The sequence below is a fragment of the Silurus meridionalis genome, chromosome 2 (genome assembly GCF_014805685.1).
Source record: "Silurus meridionalis isolate SWU-2019-XX chromosome 2, ASM1480568v1, whole genome shotgun sequence".
Taxonomy (NCBI): domain Eukaryota; kingdom Metazoa; phylum Chordata; class Actinopteri; order Siluriformes; family Siluridae; genus Silurus; species Silurus meridionalis.
Window position 1 is genome coordinate 19,659,075 of NC_060885.1, and position 18,690 is coordinate 19,677,764.

The window sequence follows — 18,690 nt, forward strand, 5'->3', positions numbered from 1 at the left end:
TTAGAGAATACTCATGCCATGTAAATACATAGAATGCCTTTACAGTTACACATGGTGTTAAATTATCTGTGTTGTCAGGCTCCTGCTTGCTCGTCTAGTTTAATTCAGGGGGCTGCGATTTAGATGAAGAATAGCATTTGGTAAAGTGAGAATTGTATGCTCCAACTTATTTGCACCCCATGGGTCAGAAACCATACATCACAGCATGCCTGCACTAAGCACGGCATTGTAGAGTTATATCTCCACTTTATATGTGTGCAGTTATTGCTGAAATAAATACAGCTCCCTTGGACCCAGTAATTCAGTGGAATGTGTGAAATGCATGGCTGTAAAGGCACTAAAGGCACGCCGTCTTAGAAAAGTAGTGTTCTATGTACAGATCCTCCCTCACTCCTCTCTGAATTGTTTTGTGCATACAAACGTGTTGATGCTAATGGTTTTCTATGTCAGAGTCAGACAAAGAACTATTAGTATGAAAATGAGATGCATGAATGGTAGACAACTGCGTCTCTTTTACTGTTACCTGCAGCCGAAGCTCAAAGAGCACTTGACAAGGAGCTAGGAGTAGTGTACCCGTCATTATGGCTCTGGAGCTCGGCACACCATTAAGAAGTGTTTGATACAATGGAATAGCGCGAACGGCAGGAGGCACACTCGCACTGCCAATGACTTAGCTGCGTCTCCTGTAAGTTACAGTGACAATTACAGTCCCTCTGCTCTACCTGCCGTGACTTATCCTCTCATTACACAAGATTTAAAGAGTCTAAAAGGTGTCCGATGTCTCAGAGGACATTCATACCTATTTTAGACATAACAGTTTCAGCAAAATTGTGTCCATGGCTGTTTTACAAACAACCACAGCAAGTCTTATAGATAGAGACAGGAGAAAGAGGTCAGGGCTTGCTTTTGCTCGTGGGGCATATGTTTTTTCCCCTCCTGCCGGCTCTGCTTGGTAAGCTGGCAAGAGTGGGCCGAGGCGATCTGAAGAACATACCCTGTCTGCTCCTTGCAGGGTGCACCTCACTAAAGACGATCCTCATGCAGCCTGACATGGAAATTATGTTTGCATTTTCATTTTTCCACCGCCGCTAGTGCATCAGCAAACTCAGTGTGACAGTTCCTTCCCACCAGGCAGGAACAAGGCCAGTTGCTTGGGACAGATGTTAGCCAGAGAGACCCCTTACTCACCCTGCTTTCCAGATAGCAAGCGACAGATGCCAGGGTGGGCATGGTGCCTCTGCTCGATCACTCGTATCGCAGCCCTACACTCTGACCTTTAAGGCCACAGCTCTGGTATAGAAGCAAACCGAGCAAAGAACAGCAGAGCAGGGAACAGTGGACAGCACTGCAAAGTGCTTGGAACTGAGTGGGTCTTTTTCTTTCCGTCATCTAAGCTTATTATTTTCTTCAGCTGCAGCAGGAGTAATGTATCAGTGACTGACATTTTGGGTGTATGGTATGCATGTGATTAATCCTTGAGGGACAAGTTGAATATGATTGTGTAGCGTGATTCATAACAGAAAATAAACTGGCCTTGACTTACTAAAGTCTGGCCTCTGTAACCCACAAAAATGTGCAAGACTATTTGTACTTAATATGATTTTGGGGCATTTCTACCTAATAGCATTTTTTGTTTTGTGATTATACTAAGCCTGAAATCTTTTGTCAGACGCAGTGGCAGACAATTTAAGTCTTAATAATGGAAAGACATTGAAAGTTTAAAATGAATATTTAAATACACCTAAACAATTTGAATTTTTATTTGTCAAAAAGGATGATCATCTACAAGAAATGACATTGCCTGGAAGAGGGTTACCTTAGGAACTCTCTTTTGTACTTTTATAGTATACTCATGCTATATTTTTTTACAGTTTGTTCTGTTTTACTTGTTTAAATTTTTATCTACCACAGTAAATTGTAGCTGAATATTTGAAGCCAAATTGAATAATTGACATAAAAATTACAACACTTACTATATGTGCTTTCTCTTCCCTTTTGTTTAAAGGGACTAAAATTAAAAAGAAAACAAACACAATCATGAATTACATTTTAATTTAGGTTCATTTGAATTTGAATAAAGTCTGTAACCCAGAAACATTTCTAAATGCTGGGTTTCTATCCTGGTGTCTTCAGCAAGTTTAATGCATGCAAGCAGTCAGCTGATTGACATAAAAAAAACTGTTGCTTTTAAAGTATGCCTCAAGTTACTGCAGGAAGTGCCATCCAAGCAATTAGCTGAATCCATGCATATAATAGTCAGTAGCCACATCAACAAATAAATACAAAGGAGCCAGCCATACTGCACATGCTCACGTTACGAGATGTTAGTATACTTTGGATCATGAACCATTCTTTTCTTTCTTCATATCCTTTGATTGCTATAAATCTATCACAAGTTGATCAACACCATAGTGTTGTTGCAAAATAAAACTCTCTTTTTGCAGAAGTCCAGATTAAAACTCTTACTTCCTGAAAGGTGTTTTTGATTAGACCAACTGTTGTAAAGTGTTTTCATTATTATAAAACAGTCATTAAGACGAGCTATAAGATTAGCTAAGACTAAGAACGTGAGTGTGGTTAGCAGGGTGTGTTCTGTAGGTGTCAGGGTAAATCATCAGTCAGCTTGGCTTAGAAATTGATGACAGCCTGTTTGGTTTTCATTTTGTCTTTTTCCATTCTCTCTCTTTTTTTTTTTTTTTTTTGGCTTTTTCCCCATTATTATTATTAGTGACAATCTCATTTAAATATGTTTAATTTGGTTAAACCTAAAGCTTTTTATCACCATGTGATCCTTGTGATCCATGTCTGTGTTTACTGCTTCTCATTATTTTTCTCTCTCTCCTTCTCTCCCTCCCTCCATCATAATATTTTATTTGAATCTATACTCTCTTCAGCCAAATATAAGTATAACGGATATGGTACGTCACGTAAGTTTTTTCCTGTTTTCCCTCATTCAGTCTCTGTTTTACTCATCCATCTTGCTTCGTCTAATCTGGCTAACATGCTTTGGAGCTATTGTTTTTGCTATCACTTCATCTCCAAAATTTTTATACCCAAGTCTTAGGAGTAGATGTACAGTAGAAGGGAAGGGACTTGTGATGACCATAGCATTAGAGTGTAATTTGTAATTTTTTTGTTGCCCTACTGCATTCTGAAAGCTGCAGGTGAAAGATCAGGCACTAATAGTGAAATGACACATGCTCTCCCTGTGATGTAGGAGCTAGTAATGCAATGCACTTAAATAGCACATACACTGCAGGCCAAATGTAAGCAAACAAACATTGATTCCTAAAGTTTGATGCTGTACAACAATGTCCATTTGGAAACCACTTAAAAACAAAAAATGTTTGTTGTCCAGATGACTAGCACATGCACAATCTGTGGCTAATCAAGCTTTGGGTTTAGCTTGATCTTCCACCGTGACCAAAGTGCTTTGCTTTAAACTATGGGATTGTAAAGAGCACATAAGTATTTGGAATACTCTAACAGGAACAGGCTATCTCAAACTTCATTAATTCTGTCAAAGGTTTAAGCAGAAATAATTTATGAATTAGTGGTCTATTATTACTGCATTGAATCATCCTTTTCATATTATTACACCTATTGATGTTTGGGAAAAAAATAGATTTTTATAGCTGCTTACGTGTATGTTTGTTATCCTGACATGGCAAGTTAAGAACGAACTTTTGGCCTGTAGTGTATGTTTAGAGTTTTAGTGATGTGTTTGTATTGTGCTGCCTTTAGCAGCAGATGGCGCTACAACTCCAGGGAAAACAGGAGTTCAGAGAGAGGCTGGGGTTCGGTTCAAAGCAGAATGGATTTTAGGTAAATCTCTTACTCTCTAACACAGAGCTCCGCTTTATCAAAAAGCAGACTCTGAAATAGCAATAAGTTTCGTTTTATATTTAGAATAAGTAGACGAATCTTTTAATGTTTTTCCTTTTTTACAATATGCATGCTTGGTATAGTGTATGAGTAAAATGTGCATAACATGATTATGCTGTGTGAATATTGTTTTATAATAATAATAATAATAATAATAATAATAATAATAACAATCATAATATTTATAATAATAATTAAACCTGCTAAGTGATGTAAAATTTATTGTGTCTTACTGATATGGTTGAGTTCTTATATAGTCAATAGTTGTATATTAAGAGTTTGCTGCCTTAATAAAGGTCTGCAATCATGGTTCATCACAGCATTTGCATTTCAGGGAGGGACAGTTGCCGTCTGGATTATTGTAAATCCACAGTGAAAGTGCCACGACACATATCCACTTTGTAATGCAGCATGTGTTTGACAGGGGCCAGATGAATCCAGGAGTTATCTGTGGCTGCCTTTAAATCTATGCGGCAGCTGACGGCAGAAATAACCATCTATTTATTGCTCAGAGCTAGGTTTGGGGAGCAGAAGGAAACTGTTTTTCCACTTACACCATCTATTGGTTAACCTCTTGCCTCTTGTGTAGATGTTATTATGTTGTCTTCAGTTGCTGGCGAAATAAAATGAATTTGATAAGTCTATGTGAAATTCTTCATGTGCTCAAACTAATAAATGTAAGGTTTAGTATTAACATTTGTTTAGCAGCTCATCACATATTTTATTTAGCAAGAGTATGTAAATTATATGATTTGCTCTTATCAATTGATTTAGTGCAGGTTTAGTGACCGATTTATAATTAATATTCTTCCACATGTGTGTCCATGTAAGTTCATACATGGTATTTTTTTTTTTTAAGTGTGCTTATAGCAACTCTATGAGCTGTTTGAGTCATACAACTACAGTCATAGTGTGCAGTGTTTTGTTTGGTTATGGTGAAAAGTGGGAGTGAAGATAAGATCTTTTCATTAATTTATGCTCATGGCAGGGCAAATGTCATATTAAACCTTTCACTGTGGCGTTTAATAATGCCACGGTGCCTTTGCTAATTATTTAGGAATCTTATGGCATTTTTTAAAATAAAATGTCACTGTAAAATTATAAATACTATGGAAAGTGTCAAATAAATTGTCCAACAAAAGAAAATCATATTTTGATTTTTATATTTTTTTCTAAGCTGTGTGAAGATTAGTAATAAAATGTTGTAAAAGTGTTTTGTATCAGTCTTTGATGTAACACTAATTCCATGAGTTTACAGGGTCGTTTAGGTTGTTTAGAAACTTTTAAAAGCTAACAATTACTATTGATTTCTCTTGAATAGCTATGTAAAAAAAACTAAGTTTATATGACCAACTGCCTTGTGAGTTTTTATTTAATAATTCATGACATTTTGTTTGTTTATTATGCTAGAATATTTCTCATTGTTGTTATTTTCCATTGTTTGACAGTAAAGGAGGAAGTTAGACCCACTTTTCAAAATCGTACTGTTAAATTAGCTACCAGTATGACCGTCCCACAAACTTTGGCAGTGGGGCGTTCTGCTGAAGCCCTTGTAATTAACTATAGAGGAAGTCTCCTTCCTCCAGTTCCGGCCCCACGTCGAGGTCTTAGCCTGGCTGGGCTGAATCGTGCTCGCAGCCTACCTGGGAAATACTGCTACCACACCAACAGCTCCATGCTCTCCTCCTCCCTGCACTCCTCGATGCTCTCCTCCAGGCTCTCCTCTTCCATTCGCTCCTCCATGCGCTCGCCCACACCCTGTAGGTGCCTCTGTAGCAGTCTACACCTTGCATGGAACAGAGTTAACATCCCCCTTCCTAGCACTGTTTGTGCATGTGTGAAAATGCATTGCAGGAATTGCCAGTAATATTGTACAGTTCAGTTTAGAGAGTGTGAATGGGTTCATTTGGTTGCACAGAAAGAGATTTTGTACGTGGACCTATTTCACTACCACTGTCTCCATTTCTTTTGTTGCTGCTGCCAATTGAGTGATGCATTTAAAAAGTTGCATTACTCTGTCTGTTTGCGAAAGTCAGTGAAGGCAGTCAAGTTGTCTGAGCTCTTATACAAAAGACCAACATTTATTGTTGCCTGTGGTCTGAAACAGCAATCACACTTCACTGGACTGATCCTGCTTTGATTGAAATTGTAAAGGTGCCCTAATGCAATTTGGAACAAGCAGCCAGTTGCTGAAGTAGCCATGCTGCAGGTAGAGTTATTTCATTGTTAAGCCACTTACTGAAGGGCACGGGAATAGCTCGTAAATCTCTGCAGTCTAATTTGGAGAAGCAAGGGCAGGGTTGTGGCCTAGCCCATCCAGGACACTTACTCTTTAGTCTTAATAGGAAAACAAAGGGTTTCACCATGGTGCCATACTGCAAGTGATATTTTGAAAGTTGATTAGTTCTTCACATTGCTCTAGCCACTGTGTAGTTGTAAATGTCAGACTGTGGCATTTGGTATGTATCCAGACAGAGCATTTTAAATTTGTCCTTTTTCATTAGTGCAATTAGATGACTCTAAAATGGATGAAAATCGAGTAATCTGCTGATTCCATATGCGTTATAATGGAACCGCTTGCAGTGCTGGTAACTTTTCTTCAATTATCTGGTGTGGTTGTGAAGTCTAACCAAATTTGTGCAGGTTTGAATTGTTACACTTTTTTTTTTAAATAGAGAGTAGAACAGGGAGAATAGAATAATTAGTATTTTTGTGTAATATATATTAACTACGGTAAATAAAAAATTGCTAATGAAATCCAATCTAATAAAAATGATAAAAATTGCACTGTTCATTGTTACCACATAGGCATATAAGACATAAATCTGTAGTTGCTACAGAATTTGTAGAATTGCTATTGAGTCTGACATTCCTGAGAGTGTAAGGAGCTAATGGTGACCTTCAGGGAGCTCCACTATTAGTAGATAGTACATTCAGTAGGAGGGATGCTTTTGACATTCACAGGCCCCTCAGAATTTTCCACTTGAAATGGTGTTCCAGCATTTGATGATTGAGCTCAGTGGGTTCAGAGTGCTTGTGGCATAGAGGAATACATGCACAGACCAGCCCACACTCATCAGTTACAAGTAAGATGATGGAAATTGATTTTGCTTTGTAGTGATCCATTGAAAAGCAAAACGTATATCACTTCCCCCCACCCCACACACTTTTATCATCATTGTTTTAGTCCTTGTTCTCCATGCAAGGACAATGACGCCGAAGAGAGGTGATACATTACTGATGCAGATTGCTAACACTCAGGAGCAGAATGAGCTTAGTAATCATTGAATTCAAGTCTTAATGAGTGTCCTTTGTGGCTTTTTTTTGCCGTCCTGACATTTGTCCCTACTAACAAAGTTCTCTTTCTATTTTTGGAGGTCGCCTCTGACTTATTTTGCCATGATTGATTGAGTGTTGCCTTTTGTGTTCTTTAATATGTCATTCCCAGCATACGTTACAATCCCTGCCGTCCACAGACTGACACTCTTTGCATGTGTTTGCAGTTGAAGATGAGCATCCATCAACGCTGTCACCCAAAAAGAAGCAGCGCAACGGAGGCATGCGAAATTCACCCAACTGCTCACCCAAAGTGATGAGGTAAGACATTGATTTTGAGACGCTCCTTGCAGCCTTCAAAAGGAAAGAGAGAGCGGCAAGGAGACGGGAGGGATGGTGATGGGTTTGGCGGGAGTAGGAGGAGTGGCGAGGGAGAGAGGGAGCGAGGAGAGGAGAGGAGAGGAGCCCTCTAAGGCTCAGGCATTTAAGCTGTCAGCCTGTCAGTGCTTAATGATAGAGCTGAAATATTTCTGTCATGAAAGAGGCTATGAAAAGCTGTTTGAAAAATACTCTTGCTTTAAAGTCTCAGCTGTCACCCCCCCAGTCTCGTCCACATGTAGTTCTTAAACAGCGGTGGCACTAATGACAGCAGCAGCCAATCAGAGATGCCCGTATGGTTACTTAGCCTGAGGCTCTTCATCTATTGTAGGAGCCCCAGTGAGTAGTGTTTTTGGAACTTAAGGCCATATGTGAGATGTATCATCGCAATCAAAACTGAATTCAAATATTACCTTCCTTTTATCCTGTCCAGAGGAATTATAATGCTGCTAATTGATTTTGACCGATAAAAGGGTTTACTTTCTGCCCATGTTGCCAGGAGTCAGAAACTCCTCATCTCTGAGGATGTCCATTTGAGCTCATAGAGTGGTATTAGTATTATATTTTATAATACTAATATACTAGTATGAAATAAAAATGTATGTAATATAATAATATACTAGTATATTATTATATTACATACTGTTGAGAACCATTGTTTGATTTTGTTTTTAGTTCACTGAAAAATATTGTCCCAGTTAGGAACTTACAGTATACAAAGGAATTGAATTGTATTTGACAAATTTGATTTATTAGATAAATACTGACACAGGGTGTAATTCCCTTAAACAAACTGTAAAAGTAAAAAAAAAAAAAAAAAAAAAGGTGCTATTTACTTAAAAATATGTTGAGTTTTGAGTTCTTAAAACTCATAAAGATTTTTCTGTGCTAAGATGATGGTCCCTGTTTGTAGTGTAATATATGCATCTTCCCTTTGATCTGTGAGTGATAATAATTCTTGGGAGTTATTTACCCTGTTTTGAAATGCTTCAAAGCAGTGCCAAAGTTTCCTGTGCTTTAGGGTGCTTCTGTGTTTGGCTGGCTCTTGGGTACTGGATGACAGGTTTTCAGTTCTAGGTGTATGCTTTTCAAGTCAAGCCCTGCAGCAAGACATCAAATTACCAAATGCAGACCCATGCACTTCTCCAACCATTGCCTTTGCTGTCAATACAGCACATATTGAATTTTTTAGCTTCGAAAATTGTGTTTTATGCACAACGATAAGTGATTGTTTAAGGGAGCCTTAGGGATAATTTATTGTACAAACATGGATGGAAAAAACAGTGAGCATATACCATATCAGCTATGGTTTCTACATACTTTTATGCCTCTAGGCCATTGTAAATAAATAATGATCAACAGATTGGCTGTGGGTTTTTGAAAAGCATGCCTTTGTCAGTTTGCATGATGGGGAAAAATTTCAAAGCAAACGGCTCCTTTCATAGGCTGCTGGAGAGGGACTGGGGGAGCCAGTGACTGCCAAGTGATGGGCTAGAATAGCTAAACACTCTGTGAAAAGCAACTAACCCAGCTTCTAGCACAACTTTTGTTCTGGTTATAACTCCTAACACTAAAATCACATCTTAGGCACTCCTTTAGCACCTAAAATGTGACACTTATAAGTTACGAGGATGAAGTTGATAATGTTCACAGTGGGGTCCTCAGTGCTTCATGAGTTTGAAAGGACTGAAGATAACCTGACCCAATTTAGTTTGTATGTAGTTTAGTTTGTAAGTATGTTTTATTAATAAAGTCATCTTTGTTATTTTTTTTTACCAAAAGCTCTTCGTAAGTAAAATTAACAAAAATGCAAGACTTTCTGATAGGACCTGAGATTGTGGGACGTCTCAGTTCACTTTGCCATGATCCGCTCCCAGAGCAGTGTCATATTGCTAGTTTGGAGTGGTGTGGAGCAGAGAGTTGTGCGGTGACTGGCAGGCTTTGCTGACAGTGCTGAGACGAAGCTATCTTGGCAGCAGTGTGCAGTGGCAATCAACATGGTGAAGAGATGGAAGTGACAGGGGTCCATAGAGTGAGAGGTGAAACACGCAGCATATAATGAAATATTCAGTCGGGGTGAAAAAGCACTAAATGCTTTCACTGTTATTATCACCTGCCCTCAGCCTGATATCATCTCTGCAATGCCAAAGTGCTAATTGACACATTTTTGATGTGATATTTCTGCAATCAAACAGCGTTGAAATGTAGAGTGAAAGGGGGAGGCTTCAAAGCAATGTCAGTGAATAAACTCACTTAGGAGACAAGTGGAAAATGGGCAAGAAAGTGAGTGAGTGAGAGGGAGAGAAAGAGAGAGAGAGAGAGCGAGAGAGAGAGAGAGCGAGAGAGAGAGAGAGAGAGAGAAAGAGAGAGAGAGAGAGAGAGAGGCGATAATACTAGCTTGTTTTGAGGTATTTCTCATTGCATTATTTGTGATGCATTATTTCCTGTTGAGTGTTAAATTGTTTTGATAGTACATTTTGTTATAAATTGAAACAAGATATATTTGGACTTCGGATAATGATGCTGAAGTGGTAGATGTAAATTAATTTGCTTGAATATTATCTCTCATTATGCAAATATTTGAAACAATGCCAATGTCTCATCATTCATTATTCTATAAATAACAGTAGGAGGCCTAATTCATTGTTAATAATGATATGTAATAGGACAAGTCATGATAGATGTACTGTTCGGCCATTTAATGTCAACTGAATAACCACACGTAAAATTACGTAATTAAAAATGATGAAAAAAAACCTCTAATAAATAATAAATAAAGCCAATTAATAAATAAAACAAGAAATGAATGCAATTAAAACAAAATGCCACATATATAGTTACTAGCATTAACCATAGCTCATCTGCTGTGAACTCGGAGGTAAGTATAAAAAAATATTTTAACAATATCTTGATTTTCTTGATTTTTTTTAATATTCAAAAAATATAATGATTTAGTAGCCCAGTGAACTCTGGCATGGTAAAAAAAAAAAAGCGCATTTACTACAGTTTCATGTTTCATTTTATCCTTCGTTGTGGACCAGAACCGTATCATGGTGGTGAGCTCTAGTTGCCATCAAATAGTGCAAGTTTGAGGGAATTAGTGGTTAAGGGATTTACTGATGGAATTACTGGTTTCACATGAAAGCCATGTGAAAGTCTACACAGTGGAGGTGCAGAAAAGGAAAAGCATGTAACCCTGTAGCTGTGAAGCAGAAAGGAAGCTGCTTGGTGTGGCCTCAGGCTATTACCTCAAAGCAGGCTTTCAGACCCACTCAGCTCTCCAGTAGTGGGCTGCTCAGTGGGCTTTTGTTGACATTGTTATGGCCTCTTGACAAGTATCCTGTGGTCTTCCTTCCAAAATACTCTCATAAATAATAGAATCTAAGAAATATGTATAATAGATATAATCAGACTGAATCAATTGTTAGTTTTATATTTTCATCTTACTTTTAAAAATTAAAAATCTAAAATATGTATGTCAGTGAACCTCCAGGTTTAACCATGAAGCTTTTGTTTTTCTTGTTCCAACCCCATTTACAAACCACTAACAAACCAGCAGTCCCCATTTTCATTCAGAAAAGCCACACTCTTCTAGACCAATTGCAGAGTGCTTTCGAGTGCTTTATTGGGAGTCTGGTGATTCCATGTGCTAAATATATACTAGTGTTAGCAGTTGCAGAGTAGTAGGACTTCTTTCATGGACACTGTTCCCCTAGATCAGCTTCAGCAACCCAGCCACGCTGTTTTAGATTAGCCTGTTTGGCCATGACACTTTTCTGAAACATTAATGGCCTCCAGTTCAGGAGAGCAAAATGAGATCGGGCAAATTCCTAAAATATTTAAAGTGCAGCCCTGTTAAAGCTTTTACTAGGGGTGGGGGTGGAGGTCACAGCATGTCAGACGTTGAGTGAGGTAAAAGCCAGTAATTGGCTTTCCATTCCGGTGCCACTCAGTGAGCACGCTGCTCAGCCTCGTTCTCTACCACTCCAGCGCTGTCACCAGTGTGTGTCACCAGCACACATGCACACACTATGATGGGAGCACAGATCTATTCTGACAGTGATGGCCTTGTCACACACATCTACTCTGCTTCTGGCATGATAGGTTATTGTAAATATGCTATTTGATTAATGACTCAATTATAAGATAATGCAGCAGCTAAAAGGTACACTCTTGTCACACGTGTAACGGTTACAGTAAGTCTTATGAAGGTGTTTTACTGATTGAATAGTGGAACTTAACTTTTATTTATAAAAAAGACAATTTAAAGAAAAATACTGTATTCAGGACAACTAAGTGTAGCAGTCTTTGTATTGAACAATCGCAATGTGACTAGTCGTAACTAGGAGTTTAAAATGATGTGTACATGCATATGTGCTTTATTTATAGAACTAAATAAAACATTATTTTATAGATGTTTACTTCTTACATATTTCTAAAATGGAGATTGATAATATTTGTTATTGCATCACATCATTGCACAACATTTATACTTTACAAACCTGGACCTCCATAGTATCAATAACAGTTCTTTATAACCTGCAAATTAGATTGTAATAATTTGTAATATAGTTTACATTTTAGAAACAGTTCACTGTTTTCAGTGAGTTACTTATGTTTTAAAAGGTCTACCATTTAGTTATCAATATAGTTTTTACAGTTACAGAGCCCAGAAACTGCTAGAATTAAGAAAATAAAAAACTACCACTAATTTCCTTCTTTTTTTTTTCTTTTCTTCTGTACAGACATGACCCTTTACTCATACCAGGAAACGAGCAGATTGAGAATATGGACGTTAATGTGAAGAGATATGACTCCACTGGAATGTTTCACTGGTGTCCTTCCAAAGAGATTGAGAAAGTCATTCTGGTGGGCAGTGTTCTGTACTATGACAAAACACACAAACATTGTATGTCTGATGCACAGGGACTAACAAGGGACTTACACTGCACACTCACACATCCTGATAATATATGTTAATGTTTATGCAAAAGAAATGACCATTATTTTAATTCTAATACAGATTTTAATAACTGGATAAATTGAATACATTGTTGGTCTACAGGCATCATTTTTGACATTCGGAGGCCTTTTCACTAATAATTATTATGATTTACAATTATGTATTGCTGATAGATTTTACATTAATATTTACATTATTTTAAATAGCCAGGTCAATTATGTGCATATTTTAGTGGTAATGTCACAGAGATTACGATCCAAGTTTCACTGTTTTTTTTTCTTTCTTTTTTCCTTTTTATTCTTTTTTTTAACAGTAAAGTAAAATTAAACAGGCCACAGTTATATTTAAGAAACATTCCAGATACTGCAATCAGAATAATGTGAAGACCTACAATCATAAATATGAAAGTGTACAAAAAGCCAATACAGATTGAGAATTACAAAGAAAAGGATACATTTCCTCCCTTGAGACAAGCAGGACAACATGGCTCATTAAAAAACCTGGCTTTGTGACATAACGTGCATGTGTAAGCATGACATAGGGTCAGATGTCTAAACTTCGCAGATTTGTAACTTTTTGTGCTTGATTTCACATTCCGGAAAATAATCTTGCATGTTAAAGGTATATACAAAATCATAGTACGAGCCACAGCATGCAAAAAAAAAGATTTTTCTGGAATTGTCAGCATTTTTGTTATTCATTTAAATAGATAAACTATTGTTATTTATAACAACATTTTAAAAGCATTTAAGGACCTTGGTCCAAAATTTTTTTCAACCCTGATCACTAACAATGCATCAATTTCAACAAATTTATTAAAGCAATTTAATTGTTTAGATTTTTTTTTCCTTTATTTGTTTAATTTAAAATAAGACTTTTGTGGCAATTAGAAAGTTTTGTGGCAGAAAATAGTTTTTTCCTTTAAAATTTTTTTTCTTTACATTGGTAACAAAATTTTTTCTTTTTACAAATAATTTTATTATGCCTTTCACACTGTTGACTAGTTCAGATATGATAGTCTTTATTTAATAAGTTGTTTACATCTTTATTATCGTTATTACAGAATCTGTATTTTCTCCTTAGTCTCTGGCTTTTAAACCACAATTTGCAACTCACGCAGAGCACAAAGTAGTAGACTCTCCCAGGCGTAGTTTGTGTAATGAGCTACAACCTTTGTAAATTGAACATTAATTTCAGATGCCTTGTGAGCTTTTTCTGTGGCCATGTCAAGCTGTGTTTCGTGCAGTGACTCCCCACATGCATACATCTGTCCTAAAGTTTTTATATCAGCTAAATCTTCTTGTTGCTTAAAGAGGAAAAAACGTGACTTAACCTATACCTGCATTATTCATGAATATTGTACTCAGAACTGTACAAAATAAGGGCCGTGGCAAAATATTAAGAAATGATTTAGTTTGTTTCACATGCACTTGCAGTCTGCATTTTGTATTAGAAAAAATATTTATAATTTTACAAATCTGTACTAATAATAATGACACAATAATTAATACTATATATTTCTATATTTCTGTATGTCATTCCACTCCTTTTTTATTAAAATCAAGTACATTGCTTACTTTATATGTAATGAATAAATAATATGTTGTTACTCTTTTTATATTTGTGCTCCAATCACAGCAATGGTGTCTGTCTGTGATTCTCTCTGTAGACACGGAGTGAGGCCTCCATGACGGTTCTGAGTGGACATGTTGTGGTCTGTATATTTGGAGACGTCACTTCTGCTTTAGTGGGTCTGCGAAACTTGGTAATGCCTTTAAGAGCGAGTAACTTCCATTATCATGAGCTGAAGCACATAGTCTTTGTAGGCTCACTGGATTATCTAAGGAGGGAATGGGAAACCCTTCACAACTTCCCCAAGGTCTCCATCTTACCCGTAAGTACAATGCGTAAAGCATTAGGCATTCGTATCTAAGCAGGACCAGATAAAACTATTTAACTACTAATTAAGCACCCATTACCAGGTTGATGCTAGCTGTGTGAAACAGCTTTAGAGAATGTTGAAACTGCGTTGGCACAGCATTTGGGGAAATCGGCAAAGGCTACCCTTTAGATTTGAGAATATATTCTCGTGTGCATTGTTAGATCAGCTAAATGTCATTTCCTTTAGGAAAAAAAAACATTGGCTAATTCCTTAGCAGTCAAAAACGTAATCTTTAAATTGTTTTTCTCAAAGCTTTTTCTTACAACTGCACCCCCGACCCCCACCACCAACCAACCCTCATGTGTCTCTTGCTCTCTTGTTGCTGAAGGGCACGCCATTAAGTCGAGCTGATTTAAGGGCTGTAAACATCAACCTCTGCGACATGTGTGTTATCCTGTCAGCCAATCAGAACAATATCGACGATGCTTCACTACAGGACAAGGAATGCATCTTGGCATCACTCAACATCAAATCTATGCAGTTTGATGACAGCATTGGGGTCCTGCAGGCTAATTCCCAAGGTAAAGAGTGGCCTAGTACACTTCAGCACACACCATTGAGAGGACTGAGCTCTGTAGCAGCAATCTGCTAGACTTCAAAACTGATTGGAGTCTGCTTTAAAACAGAATAGGGGAAACGTTTCTGTTAAGACATATAATAATGGAAAACAATCACAATAGAAATAAAGACTTAAGGGACAGAACTAGGAGCATTATTTCATATATTTTTTTTGCTTTTATTACAATCATCTAAATGAATTATGTAATCCTGTTTCGGTGTGCATTTATTTTGGTTATGCATGTGTGTGGTATCATCTCTGCTCTAATCAAAGCTCTGCTAAAATTCCCAAATATCACACTGCAGACTGTGCATTATTTGCCTCCATTAGTGGGGCTGCGGCAGATTTGTTTGCCGACAAATTGAGTTGAACAGATTGTTTATGCATTCAGATAAACATGTAACCCTCTTGTGCCCATCAGGATTCATCATCATTAAGCAGGCAGTACAAATCAGCAACACCACTTCTTCAGCTGCTCTTCATTACACAAATTACACAGCCCACACAAGCTGGCATAGAACAATTAAGATTTCAACTGTTATTGAGGAGCCTCTTTTGCAGAGAACGATGGAGCTGAAGCTTTGAAATGACAGCATTTGTGAGAAATGTGTGAGACTAAGCAGAATGCTCTTTGTAACACAGCAGCGGCTGTTCGTTTGTGAAGAATCGGTCCCCCGTCATGGCTGATAATAGACTTTTATCATTCTGTTTGTGGAAGAGACACAGGAAGACAGTGTGTCATTATTGCTCCATCTATTAATTCATCTAAACATCTGGTGTGATGAGCTACTAAAGCATTTTTTTTTTCATTACCACACTCAATATTGAAAAGAATCGGTTTGGTGATAGGTAATTAGTCACTATACTATTCTTTCAAATGAAAGTAAATTAGTTGTATAAATGGCAGCATGGAAAGATTAATTACATATATCAATGTTTTGTGTTGATTTTTGTTTTTGTTTTAACCTGCATCGTTTCCGGAAGCAACTGTCTAACCCCTACTTCTCAATGCACCGTGTTGAACTTGAAGTCGAATGTGTAAATGACTAAATCAGCAAGCTTATTGCCAAGGGAAAGGTATAGACAAGTGCAAAATGAGCAGTGCCTGGGGGTGTGTGTTTTTGTTAGGGAACCCATATTATGCTCTCCTACAGCCGTGGGGGTGAAAACATTCTTACAATAATAGGCCATGTAAAGCTTCTATATACCACCATGTAATGACCGATTATTTTTATGACTAAAATCAAAAGAAAGTGTTTTTTTGTCATAAAAATTATATTGTTATTTATGTATATCAATAACATTATTTAATTCATATAAATAGTATAATTAGATGAAATGTTAGCGTTTGGATCAATTAAATAATTGTATACAAATACATTCATTTCAATACATTTTTGATAAAAAATTGCTTTTATTTATTTATATATATATATATATATATATATATATATATATATATATATATATATATATATATATAAAATATTTTAAATTATTTTAAATTATTAAAATATTCTTAATTTTATGCAGATATTTTATGCAGATATCATTAGGTGGATAATTTATGCAGTGGGAGAACCATATCATATGCAATAGTTAGGGTGGGTAACACGCCATAGATACATTTTATGGTGATAAAATGATAAATCAAATGATAAACACTTCATCAACATGCAGTCATAATGTGTATTTCTTTATTTAATTCATTTCCTTTTTTTATGATCAGACAGGATCATTTTTTACCTTTTGAAGTATTAATAAATGAAGTTGTTGATAAATATCATATAGTTTTTAAATATTAGTAAAGCAAGTTAACGTGTAAGAAATTTAAAGCACCCTTTTAGTTATGACAATCTTTGGGGATTTCCTATGTTAGAATGCCTCTGTGATCATTTCTATATGGAGTTACTATAAGATAAATCTGTCATTCTGCAATAGCTATTGTCATAAATGAGATCCTAGATTCAGTTGGCATTGTAACGGAACAGATATGATTTTTAGGTTGTTTTTGTAGTATGATTCCTGTGGTGTAAACTTTCAGCAGAAGATGCACTATGCTCCAGCGCTGGTTTAAACTGAGAAGTAAAAATGTTACCCATCGCAGTACTTACCTGCCTTTGTTGTGGAAAGTGAATTTTATAGACATTACGAAAACGATACCCATTCGGAATTGTTTAGATTTTTTCCCCCAGCAAAGAGCTTTACTCACACTGTCACTGTTTATTTGATGTGTCAAATGGGTGAGCAGGAATTATTTTGTTTGCAGTTTGAAATTTGGGAAAAGTGGGTACGTTAGTGCCTTCCCCCTTCTTTCACATCTTTTGGCTGAATGTAGTCTCTGTGAACACAAGAAATCTGAAGTACACTTTTAAAACTTTGTGACCTGAATCTATTCTGCATTATGTTTTCCATTGTACAAAAAAGGGAACTATATGCTTCCATTTTTTTCCTCTAGTCAGCACTAAATGATGGATGTCAAAACAGGCCTGATGCATTATGCATATGGCATTACTGATTTAAGGTGTTTACTTGTCAGCTTGAGGAAATGCAAAAGTGTCAAGTCATGTGAATTCATAGTCCCGTCACCGACGCTTGTATTTCATGGCTTAGAATCGCGTTTTCACATAAAAGGTTTTCAGGATCCACTTCACCAATTTTATGGTAACAAAATGAACAACATATAAAATTTATATCTACCAGCTGATGGAAGGTAGCAAATGCTAAATATGTCTCAGCTGACCTCTAAAAGCCAAATATCCACAGTGCAGTGTTTTAGGCAGGCACTGTGGTCTTTTCATTCTATATCATACTTGACACCTTTTCTGTTTTACAGCTGCACAAAAGCATTTATATCACAACAACCTTGGTGCAATTTTCGGAAATTTAACCACTATTATCCATAATAATAATAAAACAGTTTATGCATTTGGATGATTAAACCTTTAGCCATAATGTGACATACAGTTAGTGCTATTATTCTATTATCTGTCCCTCGATCCTTTAGGTTTTACACCTCCGGGAATGGACCGATCATCTCCGGATAACAGTCCAGTGCATGGATTGGTTCGCCAAGCATCCGTCACCACTGGCTCCAACATCCCAATCATAACTGAACTAGGTGACGTATGACTGCTATAATGTCAGAACCCACATCTATAAATCCAGGAGCTGCGACATAATTGTCTCAGTGCTGTTGTGCTTGATGAGATGTGTGTCTGTAGGTTTTCTGGATTGTTAAATAGGTCAAAGTCAGGTGCGTAAAAATATTTTCTTTAATGCATCTTAGTAGCTGGACATGGCAAAGGCAACCTGTAAAATGGGTCCATTTATTAATAACAATGACAGTAATGGTATTCCCTGGACAGAGAGACTCATGAAAGTTTCAGATCTCAAAGGGCACTAAAGCACATGGGATTGGCCACTCCAACTCTCCACTGACCCAATTATAGTGCACTTCAATAGAAGGGGCTGTAAGCATCACACCAAACACTTAAATTCCAGTGGCCCCAAAAGACCAGAGGAATCAGATACTGTATCGCCCATGAGGGTTTTCAGAGGCCCACATCGGAGATAAATTCTTATATAGAGTTGCCAGTTTTGGCTGGTTTTAAGCATTTGCCTATGATCGCCTTAATACCATCTGGATTTTTCTTCCCCTTTTCCAAGTATTTTTTCACTCTAGCA

General features: G+C 36.9%; 1 protein-coding gene across 39 annotated transcripts in view; it reads left to right on the forward strand.

Moving 5' to 3' along the window:
* Positions 1-18,690, forward strand: part of kcnma1a (potassium large conductance calcium-activated channel, subfamily M, alpha member 1a) — a 144,948-nt gene that overhangs the window by 116,672 nt on the left and 9,586 nt on the right. For 22 of the 39 annotated variants that reach the window (XM_046833647.1, XM_046833730.1, XM_046833739.1 and 19 more), the window contains 5 exons: positions 7,389-7,482; positions 12,285-12,408; positions 14,172-14,396; positions 14,773-14,965; positions 18,011-18,124. In XM_046833647.1, the coding sequence (XP_046689603.1) occupies positions 7,389-7,482; positions 12,285-12,408; positions 14,172-14,396; positions 14,773-14,965; positions 18,011-18,124 (750 nt within the window). Of the gene's footprint in view, positions 1-2,894; positions 2,928-3,744; positions 3,826-7,388; positions 7,483-12,284; positions 12,409-14,171; positions 14,397-14,772; positions 14,966-18,010; positions 18,125-18,690 lie in introns of all 39 variants that reach the window. The other 17 variants (XM_046833564.1, XM_046833591.1, XM_046833618.1 and 14 more) reach the window with 5 other exon arrangements.